Here is a 16,330-nt window from a genome sequence, read left to right on the forward strand (position 1 = left end):
TCATGATTTCCATATTCTCACCACTCTTTGGGTGGAGAAATTTATCTTGGATTTCCTATTGGGTTTCTTGGCGACTGTCTTGTATTGATGGTCTCCAGTTTTGCCTTTCTCCAAAAGAAGAAACATTATTTCAAAACCTTTTATAATTTTGAAGCCCTCTATTAGGTTCCCCCTCAGCCTTAATTTTTCAAGAAAGCGTGAGCGTGTCAATCCTTTCCTGATGGATAACCAAACACACAGTTTAAAAATCATTTATGGGATGTGGACATCGCGAGCTTGGCCAGCATTTATTGCTAACCCCTGATTGACCTCGAGAAGGTGATGGTGAGCTGTTTTCTACATTTCTGGTATCATCATTAAAAATCATCTCTGTACCCTTCTCCAGTGCCGAGATATCTTTTTTATAATACGGTGACCAGAATGGCATGCAATGGTCGATAAGATTCTTGATCAGGGAGTCACAGGTTATCCAAAAGTGGTTTGAGCTTATCCATGGTTTTAAATCAGAATATTAAGAAGCAACAATTTAAAAATGATGCATTGTAAACGGGGGGAAAAAAACAGAAGACCCATGGCAGGTGACTAGCTGGGGTCTCAGCACTGATCCTGCATTACCCCAATAATCACTGCCTGCCAGTTGGAAAAAGACCTGTTTAATCTTACTCTATTTCCTGTCTGCCAACAAGTTTTCAATCTCAATACATTCGCCCCAATCCCATGTGCTTTAATTTTTATGAAGAAGTTGCTGTGTTGGTGGACGAGGGGAATCGGTTTCACATTTTCTATCTCAGGGCATAATCAGCAACAACTTGTATTTACACAGAGTGTTGTGGGGCTGGAGGAGGTTACCGAGATACTGAGGATCTTTTTAAAACTTCATTTTTACTGGATATAGGCGTCACTGGCTGGGCCAGCATTTCTTGCCCATCTCTAACTGCCTCCATTTCAGAAGGCATTTGAGAGTCAACCACATTGCTGTGGGTCTGGAGTCACATGTAGGCCAGACCAGGTAAGGACAGCAGGGTTCCTTTCTTAAAGGACATTACTGAACCAGAGTGGTTTTGACGACGATCAACAATGGTTAAGGTTTGTCATTAGACTTTTAATTCGAGATTTTAATTGAATTCAAATTTCACCATTGCCTGTGGTGGGATTCGAACCTGGGTCCCCAGAGCCTTACCCTGAGTCCAGTGATAATTCCACTGTGCCACTGCCTCCCCTATTCATCCAATTGTTACTGTTTATCTCAGGGCGCAGAAACAACAGAATCCAACTTTGCCGGTCACACATGACGTCGTCTATGTTTCAGCAGGCTGTAATACTGATTAAACCCCTTCCCACACATGGAGCAGTTGAACGGTTTTGCCCCAGTGTGAACTCGCTGGTGTCTCTGCAGGCGGGATGGATCAGTGAATCCCTTCCCACACAGGGAGCAGGTGAACGGTTCTGTCCCAGTGTGAACTCGCTGGTGTCTCTGCAGGCGGGATACCTGAGTGTATCCCTTCCCACACACAGAGCAGGTGAACGGTCTCTCGGGGTGTGAACTCGCTGGTGTCTCTGCAGGCAGGATGAATCAATGAATCCCTTCCCACACACAGAGCAGGTGAACGGCCTGTCCCCTGTGTGAATGTATTGGTGTCTCAGCAGGTCAGATGACCGAGTGAATCTCTTGCCACAAATGGAGCAGGAGAATGGCTTCTCCCCTGTGTGAGTGCGGCGGTGTGTCCGGAGGCTGGATGACTCCGTGAAAGCCTTCCCACACTTGGAGCAGATGAACGCCCTCTCCCCGGTGTGAACAGGCCGATGTCTCAGCAGGTGTTGTGAAGAAGCAAATGCTTTCCCGCACACAGGGCAAGCGTAAGGCCTCTCCCCTGTGTGAACACGCTCGTGTATCACAAGCTGGGATGAACGAGGAAACATCTTCCCACACACGGAGCAGAGGAATGGCCTCTCCCCAGTGTGAACTCGCCGGTGCCTCAGAAGATAGTAAGACCGAGTGAATTCCTTCCCACACACCGAGCAGGTGAACAGCTTCTCCCCAGTGTGAACTTGCTGGTGTGTCAGCTGGTCAGTTGATTGAACTTCTTCCTTTCTACACATTGAGGAGGTGAATGGTTTCCCTCCAGTGTGAATACTCTTGTGTGTCAAAAGGCGTGAAAATCGAGTGAATCTCTTCCCACACAGGGAGCAGAGGAAAGGCCTCTCCCCAGTGTGAACTCGCTTGTGTGTCAGAAGATGAGATGAATGAGCGAATCTCTTCCCACAAACAGAACAGGGGTACGGCTTCTCCCCGGTGTGAGTGCCCTGGTGTCTCAGCAGACTAATCCTTCTTTTGAAGGTCTTCTCACATTTAAAGCATTTAAAATGTCTCTTCTGAAAATGAACCAGTTGGTGAACGGTGCAGTGGGAGGACTGAGTGAATCTCTTCCCACACTGGGAGCAGCTGAATGGCCTGTCCTTGGTGTGAACTTGTTGGTGCTCAGTGAGATGCACTGAGTCACTGAACGACTCCCCACAGTGAGAGCAGCTGAACGGTCTCTCGTGTGTGTGAAGGAGCTGGTGCTCTGCAAGGCGGGAGGACTGGCTGAACCTCTTCCCGCAGTGGGAGCAGCTGAACGGTCTCTTGTCAGTGTGAAGGAGCTGGTGTTGGGCCTGTTCCTCAGAGGTCTCGACACTGTCCCCAGAATCAGAGCTTTGAAGAGGCTTCTCATCAATGTGATCGAGTTGGTGAGCCAGCAGGTTGGACGAACACATGAATTTCTTCCCACACACGGAGCAGGTGAATGAACTCTCACTGTTGCGAGCTCGCTGTCGTGTCAGCATGTTTTCCAGCTGTATCAATCCCTTCCCACAGGAGGAGCAGATGAACGGATTCTCACCAGCTTCCTGCTGAGATGGTCAATTAAATCCCTTCAGATGCACAAATTTTCAGATCCCGATGAACCGATTGACTCTGTCAGACGTGAGATTCGATCATCCAGACTGCAAATCCTTCCCTTCAATTTCCTGCAAAATCAGTTTACAAAGAATTACATGGATGGCACAGTGGTTCGTACTCCTGCCTCACAGCACCAGGGACCTGGGTTCGATTGTGGCCTTGGTTACCTGTCTGTATGGAGTTTGCACATTCTCCTCGTGTCTGTGTGGGTTTCCTCCGGGTGCTCCGGTTCCCTCCCACTCTCCAAAGATGTTCAGGTTAGGTGGTTGCCCCTTTCTGTCCCAAGATATGTAGGTTAGGGAGATTAGCGGGGTAAATATGTGGGGTTACGGGAATAGCCTGGGTGGGATGGTCTGAAAGGCCTCGTTCTGCACTGTAGAGATTCTATGAATACATGAGATACACAAAACACAAACAGGCCAGTCTAATTTTTAAATTCATTTTTAACAGGGTGTGGGCGTCACTGACTGGGACAGCATTTATTGCCCATCCCCAACTGCCCTCCATTTCACAGGGCATTTGAAAGTCAACCACATTGCTGTGGGTTACATGTAGGCCAGACCAGTTAAGGACGGCAGATTTCCATCCTTAAAGGACATCAGTGAACCAGATGGGTTTTTACGACAATCAACAATGGTTTCATGGTCATCATCAGACTTTTAATTGAATTTAAATTTCACCATCTGCTGTGGTGGGATTCGAACCTAGGTCCCCAGGTCATTATCCTGGGTCTCTGGGTTGCTAGTCCAGTGATAGTTCCACTGTGCCACTGCCTCCGCCGCCACCCCTGCCCTGATCTGTACTGGAATTTCTAATCCACACAAATCTCCTCTCATTCTGCTCACCTCAACTCAGCTTTTCAGCTCAACTTTTTAATCCCTTTTCTCTCATGTTCTCATCTGGTTTCCTTTTTAAAGCATCTGAAGTATTTGTCTCAACCACTTCCAGTCGCAGTGAGTTCCATATTCTAACAAGAAATAAATATCTCCTCCTGTTTGATTTATTCGTCTCTGTTGTCTGTTCATGGTTCCCAGTATTGGAAACACCAACAAGTGGAAACATTCCATTCACATCCTCCGACTTATCCCATTCAGAAAGCCTATATCAGAAGAGACAACTCTTGGTTTGAGCTTGTGTGTAAATCTTCCCTTTCTAACCCCCTGTTTAAGAAAAAGTGTCCAAAATCCATCACAATAGAAAATCGCAATATTATCTCAGGTACAAGTAATTCAGAAAGCTATTATTTATTATGAGGGGAATTGAGTAAAAGCAGTGAAGTTATGTTTCAGTTGCACAGGGCATTGGTTAGACATATCTGGAGCAGTGTGTACATTATCGGTTTCCTTATTTAAGGAAAAATATGAGTGCATATTATTCTTTAACTGCTTTATGAGAAGCAGTTCATAGTAGGTTTAGTAGACTAACACCTGGAATAGGTGGATTGTCTGATGAGGAGCAGTGAGACAGTCTCTGCTTGAGTTTAGCTTCTGCTCGACTTCAAAAGAGTAAGAGGCAACTTAATTTAAACCTTCAAGATTCTGAAAACTCTTGACAGGGTGGATATGGAGAGAAAGGTTAAAGCAAATTACTGCGGATGCTGGAATCTGAAACCAAAAGAGAAAATGCTGGAAAATCTCAGGAGGTCTGGCAGCATCTGTGAGGAGAGAAAAGAGCTGAAGCTTCGAGTCCAGATGACCTTTCGTCAAAGCATAAAAAAGGCACAGAAAGTGGGAGATATTTACACTGTGAGGGGATGAAAGATGGGTCCAAGCCACAGGAACCAGGGGAAAGGATGCTAATGGCAGTCCATAGAGAGTATAGAAGTGTGAATGGCCAAACAGCAGAGAAGCTGAAGAAGTTGTGATGGATGAAGATGGGGGGGGGGGGGGGGGTGGATTGGAGGGAGGTAAAATTGAGAAAAAGGGGGAAAGGCGAAGCAAAGGGGGAGAAAAGATGCTGCCTGACCTGCTGAGACTTTCCAGCATTTTCTCCCTTGGATCTGGAGAGGATGTTTACTCTCAGGGGAGAATCGAGGGAGTCGCTGTTTTAAAAAACAGCATTGCCCATTGAAAACAGAGATGAGATGTTTTTCTCTCAGAGGGTCATGAATCTTTGAATTCACGTTCTTCAAAAGTGGAGGTAGAGCCTGATTTCAATTAGATAAATCTCTTGGGGCGACAGGGATCAGGGTATTGAATTTGATAATCAGCCATGACAATAATGAATGGCGGCGCATGCTCGAAGTGCCGAACGGTCGACTCCCAGCTTCTATTTTCTATGTATGTTTCTATGTAAACATGAGGAGCCTGGGGCTGAAGTGTAACCAAAAGCTGTGTAACCGCTTTCGGTAACGATACAGAGTTTGCAACCTCTCACACTGAATATGTACATGGCCCATGGACTCATCGAGGCTGCAAACATCAGCTGCAGCCTGAGGGTGGGTGAAGCTGTTTAAAAACCTGTTGCTCCTTGTGCGATTGGACCGGGAGCTCGGACCTGGAGGGGAAGCAGAACCATGAAGCCCCGCCCACTCGATGCTGCGTCACCGAGAGCATGCGCTCTCCTCCCTGCTGAATCAAGATGGCGGCCGTTAACCTGAGTCTCGTCTCGGGAAAAAGACCGGAAGCTGCAAACACAGACCGACGGGCTCATTTTCGAGATTTGGGGCCTTGACCAGGTATTTAGAAACCCTCTACGTCCATCCGCCGGTTCCATTGCTCCCTCTATGTTTCCGCATCCTTACCGGCTGCTGATGAGACAGAGGAACTTCTCTCCGATTGCGATCACCCACACTGCGTGCTGCAAACGCCGTTGCTTCCTGCGCATGCTCCAGACTGTAACATTACTGCGCATGCGAACCCCTTCCCGTGCGTTCCATGGGGACACCTCAGCCCCGCCCCTCATTCAGTCCGATTGGATGGAGGACCAACCGCTCCCGCTCGGTCCTCCAGCCCCGCCCCCTATTCCTATTGGTCCGGAGCGGCCGTCAATCAGTGCCCGGGCATTGTGATGTGGAGCATGCGCAGTGTCATTGCTGGCCTTGGCGCTTGTTTGTCCCGGAGAAGCGGAGTCAGCGTTAGGCGGTGGCTGGGAGGATTTGGAAACACTTTGTGGATCCGCAAACCCTTCAGAATCATTGTCAGCTCCCTGGTTTGCAGCTGCGGGGCTTCTCCCTCCCTCCCTCCCGGGAACAGGCCCAGGTTAACGGCCCCATCCTGGCTCAGCCACTGGAGGATGGTTCACATCAGAGGATGGGGGAGGGGGACAATAAATAAGAGGTTACACTTTGGCCTCAAATCAATGAGGACTCTGATCTCTGGGAAGGAAGGAAACCCTGGGAGGTGGGCGGGGAGGATTCACAAACACCCGCTGGAGGCCCCAACACCCCCAATAAGACCCATTGGTTTTATTGTCAGTCTGCAGACAGGAGCTGGAGAACTGAACCCAGACAGAGGAGAGGGAGGGAGAAAACTGGGAGTGGAGGAAAGAAATGGTGAGATGGGTTTGGATTTCAGCCCAGGGAGGAGGGAGAGTGTGTGGTACAGGGATTTACTGATTTGGGGGAACAAGAGAGGCAATTTTCTTTTTAGCATGGCCAATCAACCTAACTCGCACATCTTTGGACTGAATTTCTATCTCGATTGACCGTGACGATTTTTGTTAACTCCTTTTACAGGTGAGGTGAGGAAACATCACATAAAAATCAGATTGAGTATCGACTTATTTGGACCTGAATATCCTGAGACTTTGAACGTGGAAGGAGAAATGTTTATCTGTTCTGCCTGGAGGAGAAGATTTCAAACATCAGTGTGACTGGAAAAGCACTGAGACACACACACCCAAGTGAGAGTGTTCCAGTGAACTGACTGTGGAAAAAGCTTAAACCAGTTACACAGCCTGAAGAAACATCACACCATTCACAGCTGGGAGAAACTGTACATATGTTGTGTGTGTGGACAAGACTTCAACTGATCATCCAACCTGGAGAGACACAAGGACACTGGCACTATGGAGAAACCATGGAAATGTGAGGACTGTGGGAAGGGATTCAATTATCCTTCCCATCTCGAAACTCATCGTCGCAGTCACACAGGAGAGAGACCGTTCATCTGCTGTGTGTGTGGAAAAGGTTTTGTTCAGTCACAACACCTGCAGTCACATCAACGCTCTCATTCCAATAAGAGACATTTAAAATGTTCCAACTGTGAGAAGGGCTTTAAGAGCAAAAAGCACTTGAAACAACACCAACACATTCACACTGGAAAGAGGCCGTTCATCTGTTCTGTGTGTGGGAAGGGATTCACTCAGTCAGCCACCCTGATGAGACACCAGCAGACTCACACAGGAAAAAGGCCATTCACCTGCTCAGTGTGTGGGAAAGGATTCATTCAGTCATCCACCCTGCTGAGGCATCTGCGAGTTCACACTGGGGAGAGGCCGTTCCCTTGCTCCAAGTGTGGGAAGGAATTCATTCGGTTAGACACTCTCAGTTTGCATCAACATGTTCACACTGAAAAATTACTTTTTAAACATTACGAATGAGAGAAGAGTGAGTTGCAGACACACCAATGCATTTGTGTTGAAGAGTGGATGCTCACCTGCTCTGTCTGTGGGAAGGGACTTATTCAGTCACAACACCTATTGAGACATCAGTAAGTTTTTGTGCAAGGGTGGGATTCTGTCAATCACTTCCATTGTGTGTTTCTGCTCATGTTAAACTCCAACCCTGTTATAGGAGTTATTGATATTCTAGATAAATGTCACTAAGTCAGTTTTTATGGAAATGCGCAGTGCTGTGTTAATATTTCTCCAATGGAAGAGGAGACTAATTGATGTCCTGCTACCAGCTTCATTTTGGGGCCTTTTATCATTTCGAACTCTAGATTATTTCAGTTCTCACGCCTTCGGTTATTCTCATGGACAATTCTCAGCTCCCCATATTTTCCAGAGTGTCTCTCCTGGCGCTGGGATCCAGGGAAGTTATCGGTCACAGTCCTGTGATCAATAAAGCTAAAACCAAATCTGCTTGTTGTTTCTGACTCTTGGACTTCACCCCTGTCCCAAACCATCTCTCTCTTCTTTGATGTGTGAATGGAACATGATGCCTGCAAACCTGGTTTCAATTGAAATCATCTCAGCAAATTTAACAGGAGCCTGCAGGCTGATGAGATTGTGTAACACTGTCAGTGTGTTCCTGTACAGCTCTGTATTTAACAGGAGCCTGCAGGCTGATGAGATTGTGTTACACTGTCAGTGTGTTCCTCTGCTGCTCTGTATTTAACAGGAGCCTGCAGGCTGATGAGACAGTGTTACACTGTCAGTGTGTTCCTGTGCTGCTCTGTATTTAACAGGAGTCTGCAGGCTGATTAGACTCTTCTCCGGTTAGTGTGCTCCTGTACAGTGGAGCCTTTGCTGTTATGAAATGTGGGTGAAAAGTAATGAGCCTCATATCCTTGCTCATGTTGCTGTGATTGTGCAGAAAGGGGATGTGTAAAGAGCTGGTCTTTGTGTGGAGATATGAACCAAGGAAATGGTATGTGTTTGTGACAGTGACACAACCTGTGCTCACACTCAGAACAATGCACAGATATCATTCTGGTTACAGTTTGAACAGGGTCAGATCACAACTGTCGTGAACAATTTAAACATGAATATCTCTAGTGTAGCTGCAGCTTGTTAGATCAGAGCTGAGGAGGAGAGAGTTCTGAATCCACTGTATTATCTCTGTTCTGCAGACTGGGTAACTTTTTAAATTGAATGATATTTCATTCAAGAAACAGGATCACAGCCAAAAGGCTGAATTGCTTTGTAACTTATATCAAAAAATCATAAAATTCAGGTACAGACTAAATAATCATGTTAAACACATGGAAACTGTGACAATCCAGTAATAATAACAATTAACAAATTCATCAGGTAATAGGAAAGTGGTAGACAGGATATTAAAGAAGGAATATTGTATTAGATTATGCTAAAATTACAGACCAATACACCATTACAGGCTCGGGGATGCATATAAATTTCATATAAAAGGCAGGCAGTGGCGTAGTGATATTGTCGCTGGACTAGTAATCAAGAGTCCCAGGTAATACTTCAGGGACCAGGGTTCGAATCCCATCACGGCAGGTGGTGAAATCTGAATTCAATAAAAATCTGGAGTTAAAAGTCTCATGACCATGAAACTATTGTCGATTGTTGTAAAAAAAACCCCATCTGGTTCACGAATGTGTTTAGGGAAGGAAATCTGCCGCCCTTACCTGGTCTGGCACATCTTTGACTCCAGATCCACAGCAATGTGGTTGACTCTTAAATGCCCTCTGCAATGGCCTAGCAATCCGCTCAGGTCAAGGGTAATTAGGGTGGGTACTAAATGCTGGCCAAGCCAGTGACATCCACATCCCATGAATGAATTTTTAAAAAGTACTTCACTGAGTACTGGAACCATGTGAGGAATTACTCTGTCTGTATTATTGCAGTGCTGTTAATAAAGTCAGTAAAAGACAATCTGTTGTTGGGAGCTTGATTATCAGCGGCTGAAACCACAAGGTTCAATATTTAGAGTCAATAAGATGAACAAAGAAACACATCAGGGCCCAATACTCCAGCTGGATACTCACAGGAGAAAGTCTGGTATCTAAAACCTTGAGTGGAGCGAACAGAGAAAGATCCCAACGGTAAAGAACCCTCAAATTATTTATAGTTCTCTAATGTTGACAGATTTCAAGTCAGTTTCTATCACTGAAGTCAATGGCAGGTGAGAGATGGCCAAAGGTTCCAGATAGAAATGTAACTTGATGTTATCATTACCTTACATTGGTAGATTCAGGATTTTCACACAAACATTTTCAATCTTCGTACTATTTTCAGACTGTAAAGTTAAACCTGCCGTTTTACTTTGTCAGGAACAGATCCCAGTTTTACACCAATCTCTGATTTGACATCATGTTTCCAGCATTCTTTCTGACTCTAAATATAGTTGTAAAGGAGCTTCTGTTCCATATCTAAGAGCTCTAAACCATGGAAGAGAGTGGCTTTCTTACACACATCAGGATTAACCCACACATTCAGTCTTCAATATGATTAAAAGCAGAATCTAATTCTTGCAGTCATTTGTGAACTCGCTGGTGTGTCACAAGCTGTGATGACAGAGTGAATCAAAGAACAAAGAACAGTACAGCACAGGAAACAGGCCCTTCGACCCTCCAAGCCTGTGCCGCTCCTTGGTCCAACTAGACCAATCGTTTGTATCCCTCCATTCCCTTCCCACACATTGAGCAGGTGAACGGCCTCTCCCCAGTGTGAACTCGCTGGTGTCTCAGCAGATGGGATGACTGAGTGAATCCCTTCCCACAGTCAGAGCAGGTGAACGGCCTCTCTCCAGTGTGAACTTTCTGGTGTTTCAGGAGTTGGGATGACTGAGAGAATCTTTTCCCACAAACGGAGCAGGTGAATGGTCTCTCCCCAGTGTGAACTCGCTGGTGCAACAGAAGCTGGTATGACTGAGTGAATCCCTTCCCACACTCAGAGCAGATGAATGGCCTCTCCCCAGTGTGAACCTGCTGGTGTGTCCGAAGGTGGTGTGGTTGAGTGAATCACTTTCCACCCACAGAGCAGGTGAATGGCCTCACCCCAGTGTGACTTCGCTGGTGTGTGAGCAAGTCAGATGACTGAACAAATCTCTTCCCACACTCAGAGCAGATGAACAGTCTCTCCCCAGTGTGAAGTCGTTGGTGTATTTGCAGATACCTTTTGCTCTTAAAGCTCTTATCGCAGTCAGAACATTAAAAAAGTCTCTGATCACTGTGTACATGTTGATGTTCAGTGAGCTGGCATGACTGAGTGAATTCGTTGCCACACACAGGCCTGGTGAATGCGCTCTCCTCAGTGTGAACTTGCTCATGCGCCAGCAGGTCACGAGTCAGCAAATTCCTTCCCACACATGGAGCATCTGAACGGCCTCTCCCCAGAATGAACTGGCTGGTGTGTCAACAGACTGGATAACTGAGTAAATCCATCTCCACACATGGAGAAGGTGAACGGTCCCTCCGCAGTGTGACTGTATTGATCATTTCCCAGTTCAAATGGGAACATTAATCCCATCCCACAATCACCATATGGCCATGCTTTCTCCATAATTCAGTTATTCATTTGTCTCTCCAGGTTGGATGTTCAGTTGGAGCCTCTCACAGAACACCTGTACATTTCTCCGCATTGTGAATGGTATGATGTTTTTTCAGGCTGTGTAACTGGTCTTTCCACAGTCAGGTCACTGGAACACTCTCTCTCAGGTGAGTGTGTGTGTCTTGATGCTTTTCCAGTCACACTGATGTTTGAAATCTTTTCCCGCAGACAGAACCAACATTTCTCCTTCCACATTCAGAGGTCGATGATATTCAGTCCCTGATGAATCGAGTGATTCTGTCAGATTTTGACATGATGTTTGTTCTGACTTTCCCATCTGGAACTCCTCTCCCTCTAACGACACAGTAGCACAGTGGTTAGCACTGCTGCTCCACAGCTCCAGGGACCTGGGTTCGATTCCCGGCTCGGGTCACTATCTGTGTGGAGTTTGCACATTTTCCTCATGTCTGCATGGGTTTCCTCCGGGTGCTCCAGTTTCCTCCCACAGTCCAAAGATGTGCGGGTTAGGTTGATTGGCCATGCTAAAATTGCCCCTTAGTGTCCTGGGATGCGTGGATTAGATACCTCTGAACAAAAAAACTGTATTTGAAAATCTGGCCACTGCCTGAAGTATTGGAACCATGCAGGGATGATAAGATCTTCAGACAGAGACACCACCCCCCACCCCCAAACACACACACGCACATGCACCCGCACACACACGCACTTCATGATCTGTTGGTAAGATTTCCTGAAACCCCAGAAGCTGGCTTTTATCAGGTGGCATATGGGACATTATACTGGGATAGCAGTGTGACTGCGTAGATGTGATATGTTATATGTGGTGTAATTAACATGTGGAAATGTCTGGTGAAGCTGCATTGAAGAACGGGTCCCTGATATGCTCAGCTCATCTAACAGAACAACATTGACTGATTAATGTGGTCAGTGGAATGGGACAACATTTTAAATCATCAAGGTATTGACACAGACTCCACAGACAAACTGACTTTAAAATAATCAGGACAGAATTAAAGACACTGGGATTGATCAGAAGAGTAAAATTATACTGAAGAGGCATATAGAAAATATCCACAAGATGGATTTGGGTGAAAAGGGAGCTTGAGAATCTTTAAAGTTGAACTTTTGTTTCAACCAGAGGGACTTACCACAAATCAGTCATATAGATTTGCAAGTGATGATCTACAGTTCAGGATGAATCAACATCAACCGGTATCACATTTTAGTGAAAATGTGTTTCTGTTGCTGATTCGGATCATTCTCGTTGCTTTAATATGTCATCAATATTAAGTAATCAAGAAATTAGGGAAAAACAATTGTAGCTGAGGAATAGCTGCATTAATCAGAAATCAGTTTGTGAGAATCAATAAGGATTTTCCCTTCTCACGGTGGGGAGATTGACAACTGATAAAATATGAAGGCATTTATTTAATATTACCGGAATAGTTCATTCCCCCTCTCACTTATGAAGAAAGCTTCCATAGCAGTTGCTGGGTAACAAACACAGGACAGGCCTGTTATCACTGTCCAGGATATGTCTCCCTCACAGACAATGAAACAAGATATTTCTAACTCTGATACGATTTGATCTCATGACTTGGATGGCCAGCCATGATCCTCATGAATGGTGGAGCAGGCTTGTAGGGCCAAATGGCCTCCTCCTGCTCCTATTTTCTCTGTTTCTACAAGTAAAGAGAGTGCAGAGGAGGTTTACCAGGATGTTGCCTGGTATGGAAGGGCTTAGTTATGAGGAGAGATTGGGTAAACTGGGGTTGTTCTCACCGGAAAGATGGAGGATGAGGGGTGACCTAATAGAGGTGTATAAAATTATGAAAGGCATAGATAGGGTGAACGGTGGGAAGCTTTTTCCCAGGTCCATGGTGACATTCACGAGGGGTCATAGGTTCAAGTTGAGGGGGGGGAGGTTTAACACGGATATCAGAAGGACGTATTTTACACAGAGGGTGGTGGGGGCCTGGAATGCGCTGCCAGGCAAGGTGGTGGAGCGGACACACTGGGAACGTTTAAGACTTATCTAGATAGCCACATGAACGGAGTGGGAATGGAGGGATACAAAAGAATGGTCTAGTTTGGACCAGGGAGCGGCACGGGCTTGGAGGGCCGAAGGGCCTGTTCCTGTGCTGTATTGTTCTTTGTTAACCTATTTGTGTTAAGGTTAAAACACGCTCTCAAGGAAAATAACCATCACTTTGGACAAGGAAGAGATTTCAAAGTGATCCACACTGGCTTCAGCCCAACATCCATTCTCTGGTTCACACCAGTGAACAGTTCAGAGTAGACTGAAGCTATTAGCAATGGAGCCCAACATTTAATCTGTGTCATTGGTTTGTCCTCGGGAACTGGGAAACCGCTCTCACTGTCATAGATCAATTTTGTTTTCATTCCATTATGCATCATTATTAACTGTTGTTTCATAATAAACCAATCTAAAACTCACACATGAGCTGAAGTCCCTCTTTTGGGTAATCAGATTCCCCTGGATCACGTCTTACCAAACACTGCGTGCACTTCTAGTTGCCATATTAAAAAAAAGTTGAGGCATTAGAAAGGGAAGAGAAAATTTACAATAATTATATCAGAAATGTGTAGGTACTAGATACTAGGAAAGGATTGACAAGCTGGGTCTCTTTTTTTTCAGACTGCAAAAGCTTCAATCCACCAAGCGACCTACTAGGATATACCCGCTCCCTCCTTTTACTGTGGATAATGGGCCTGTATAATCAACCTGCAAAGTTTCCCAGGGAATATCATTCAGATGGGATGTGTCCATTTGGACATTATATTTCACAGAGCCAGATTAATTTGGACACAGATTCAAGTGGTAAGGAACATCCTCCTGTTTCCTCAGCCACCGGTAGTAATTATGAACATAAGGATGAATCAAAAGAGAAACACTTCCTAATATAATCCCTAAACTAGTTGTTTTGTAAGACATCACAATGCAGCAAGTTAAATTCAATCCACCTTGTTGGATTGTCCAGTCCTTACTCGCTGTGAGCCATAAGAGAAAGTTGTTCCTATGGTGTACGGCCTATCTGACCACAGTCACGTCAGAGTCAGGATCGTGACGAGTTTTAAAATCAGGTTTAACTGGAGTCTGTCAGACCAGTGCCAATGATTATGTTTTGGGTGAAGCCCATGGAATCTCCTCGAAAGCAGCTTTCTTGGTGAGTCAGTCTGCCTGGTTCTTACCGTCACTCTTCACTAACTCCTGCTGCTGATCTACCTTCACCTTACAAATAGCAATTTGTCCCGGACACTTACCAGCAACATCCCCAATCATTCAGAGTTTGAAATGGTGGGCGATTTTTTTTTTTGCCAGAGAAGTTGTTTCCAGTGAAGGAGGTACAACTAATGAAACTTTCAGTATAGTTGGTGATTCTATCAGTAATGGGCTGTATTGGTGATGTCCTCAGATTTCTGGGCTAAATATTGTGGTGCCAATTTAATAAGGATGCCACATACTGTCACTGGAAATCAAAGACACAGCACCAGACTGATATGGACCTGATTCATAAAACCCAGATCAATCTACGAACTCTAATACAGTCAAACAGGGATATGGCTTTAACAGGATTGGACTTTGTCTCTTTCTTCTGTTAGGTATGTGGAATTCTTTCATGCTTCAATATCCCAGCCGAGTGATAATTGTGAAGTTTCAGGATATTAATGTCTTTACTTTGTAATCTCACAATTCGTCTACTCTTTAACACCAGGAGCACTCCCTTTATTCACAATGTTACCAGGGCTTGTCCAATCTGTAGAATCATCCAATTAAAGTCTAACAGGTACTCTGTGCGTTTCACTCAAGTGAGCATTTAATATATGCTGAATAAACGGGACAATCAATCTTTGCCCTCTTTTTAGGTCAAACCAAACCAAATAAACAAACTCAGCTTAAATCAGGACAAAGTAAAAGGGGCAGCTCCCCAAAAAGGAGGGGGAACAGCCCGAACAGAAATCAAAGTACAAAGGAAACTTAAAAACATCAAATTAAAATGTGATTATTGGGGTCAATGATGCACCCCAACCCCTGCGGTGCCCAGCGGGCGCGGAAAGCGTCAACCTCGCCCGTGGACACCGCATGCTCCCTCTCCAGGGACACCTGGCCGCGAACGTAGCCGCGGTAGAGGGGAAGACAGTCAGGATGGACGGCCCCCTCGATCGCCCGCAGCCTGGACCGGTAAATGGCGCGTTTCGCCAGGCCCAGGAGCAGGTTCACGAGGAGGTCGCCATCCCGACCCTCCCCTCTCCGCACCGGGTGTCCGTAGATCAGGAGCGTGGGACTGAAGTGCAGACAAAACATCAACAAAAGGTTCTTCAGGAAAACATAAAGGGAGTGCAGCCTAAGACACACAACAAAGACGTGGTCCACGGACTCCACAAGGCCGCAGAAAGGGCAGTCTTCGGAGCCCGTGAACCAGTGAACCCTACGGTTGTGCGGAACTGCTGCATGCATCACCCTCCACCCCAGGTCCCCGACGTAATTGGGGGAGATCCCTCCGTAGAGGGACCTCCAGCGGGGACCTCCGCCGCCCGGCGGCAACAAGGCCCGCCAAGGTGTATCCGGGCGACAGGCGAGGAGGCAGTGATGGAAGGTGTGCAGCAGCAGCCCGCACAGGAAACGCCTCCGCGCGGTAGAAAAAGGCACGGAGGGCATTTCCGCGAGGCGGCTCAGGCTGTGGGGTACCTCACCTAGGGGAGGGGGCTGAGGCTTTGGGCCAATGTGGAATTCCGCCCGAACAGGGGAACGCTCGGGCGGGATCCCACCGCACGCCTGCGCCGTCTCAAGTTTGCGTGCAGTTTCGGGGCCGAGCACGACCGTCCTAAGGTCTAGGATGGCTTTGGCCGCGCGCACAGATGAATGTGTCTGAGATGCATCAACCTGGAATACCTTTTCCATTAAGCTCTCAGTTCACGAGAGCATATATATATTCGTCAGAGAGGTTTACAGCAGGTTCGGCCCAACTTGCCCTTTTTTAAAAAACCCCTAAGCTAATCCCAATTGCCCGCATTTGGCCCATATCCCTCTACACCCATCGTACCCATATAACTTCTCTAAGCTTATTAAAGACAAAATTGTACCCGCCTCTATGACTACCTCTGGCAGATTGTTCCAGACACTCACCACCCTCTGTGTGAAAAGATTGCCCCTCTGGACACTTTTGTATCTCTCCCCTCTCACCTTAAACCTATGCCCTCTAGTTTTAGACTCCCCTACTTTTGGGA

General features: G+C 46.3%; 2 protein-coding genes across 2 annotated transcripts; one reads left to right on the top strand and one right to left on the bottom strand.

Annotated features, from left to right (window-relative positions):
- Nucleotides 1-995: 995 nt before the first annotated feature.
- Nucleotides 996-5,649, bottom strand: LOC144487275 (uncharacterized). The gene is made up of 2 exons (XM_078205361.1): nt 5,579-5,649; nt 996-3,006 (listed from the first exon to the last, which is right to left on the bottom strand). The coding sequence occupies exon 2, from the start codon at nt 2,821-2,823 to the stop codon at nt 1,306-1,308; it is 1,518 nt and encodes a 505-aa protein (XP_078061487.1). The 5' UTR covers nt 2,824-3,006; nt 5,579-5,649; the 3' UTR covers nt 996-1,305.
- On the top strand, nt 5,505-9,433 carry LOC144487280 (uncharacterized). Its single transcript, XM_078205365.1, has 2 exons — nt 5,505-5,615; nt 6,615-9,433. Exon 2 carries the CDS (start codon nt 6,947-6,949, stop codon nt 7,478-7,480), a length of 534 nt encoding a protein of 177 aa, XP_078061491.1. The 5' UTR covers nt 5,505-5,615; nt 6,615-6,946; the 3' UTR covers nt 7,481-9,433.
- The last annotated feature ends 6,897 nt before the right edge of the window (nt 9,434-16,330 follow it).

This window comes from Mustelus asterias, unplaced genomic scaffold, assembly GCF_964213995.1.
Source record: "Mustelus asterias unplaced genomic scaffold, sMusAst1.hap1.1 HAP1_SCAFFOLD_696, whole genome shotgun sequence".
Classification (NCBI taxonomy): Eukaryota; Metazoa; Chordata; class Chondrichthyes; order Carcharhiniformes; family Triakidae; genus Mustelus; species Mustelus asterias.

Excerpts from the sequence above, each read along its gene's own strand:
- LOC144487275 (XM_078205361.1), bottom strand. The coding sequence starts at position 2,823 with ATGCTGACACGACAGCGAGCTCGCAACAGTGAGAGTTCATTCACCTGC.
- LOC144487280 (XM_078205365.1), top strand. The coding sequence starts at position 6,947 with ATGGAGAAACCATGGAAATGTGAGGACTGTGGGAAGGGATTCAATTAT.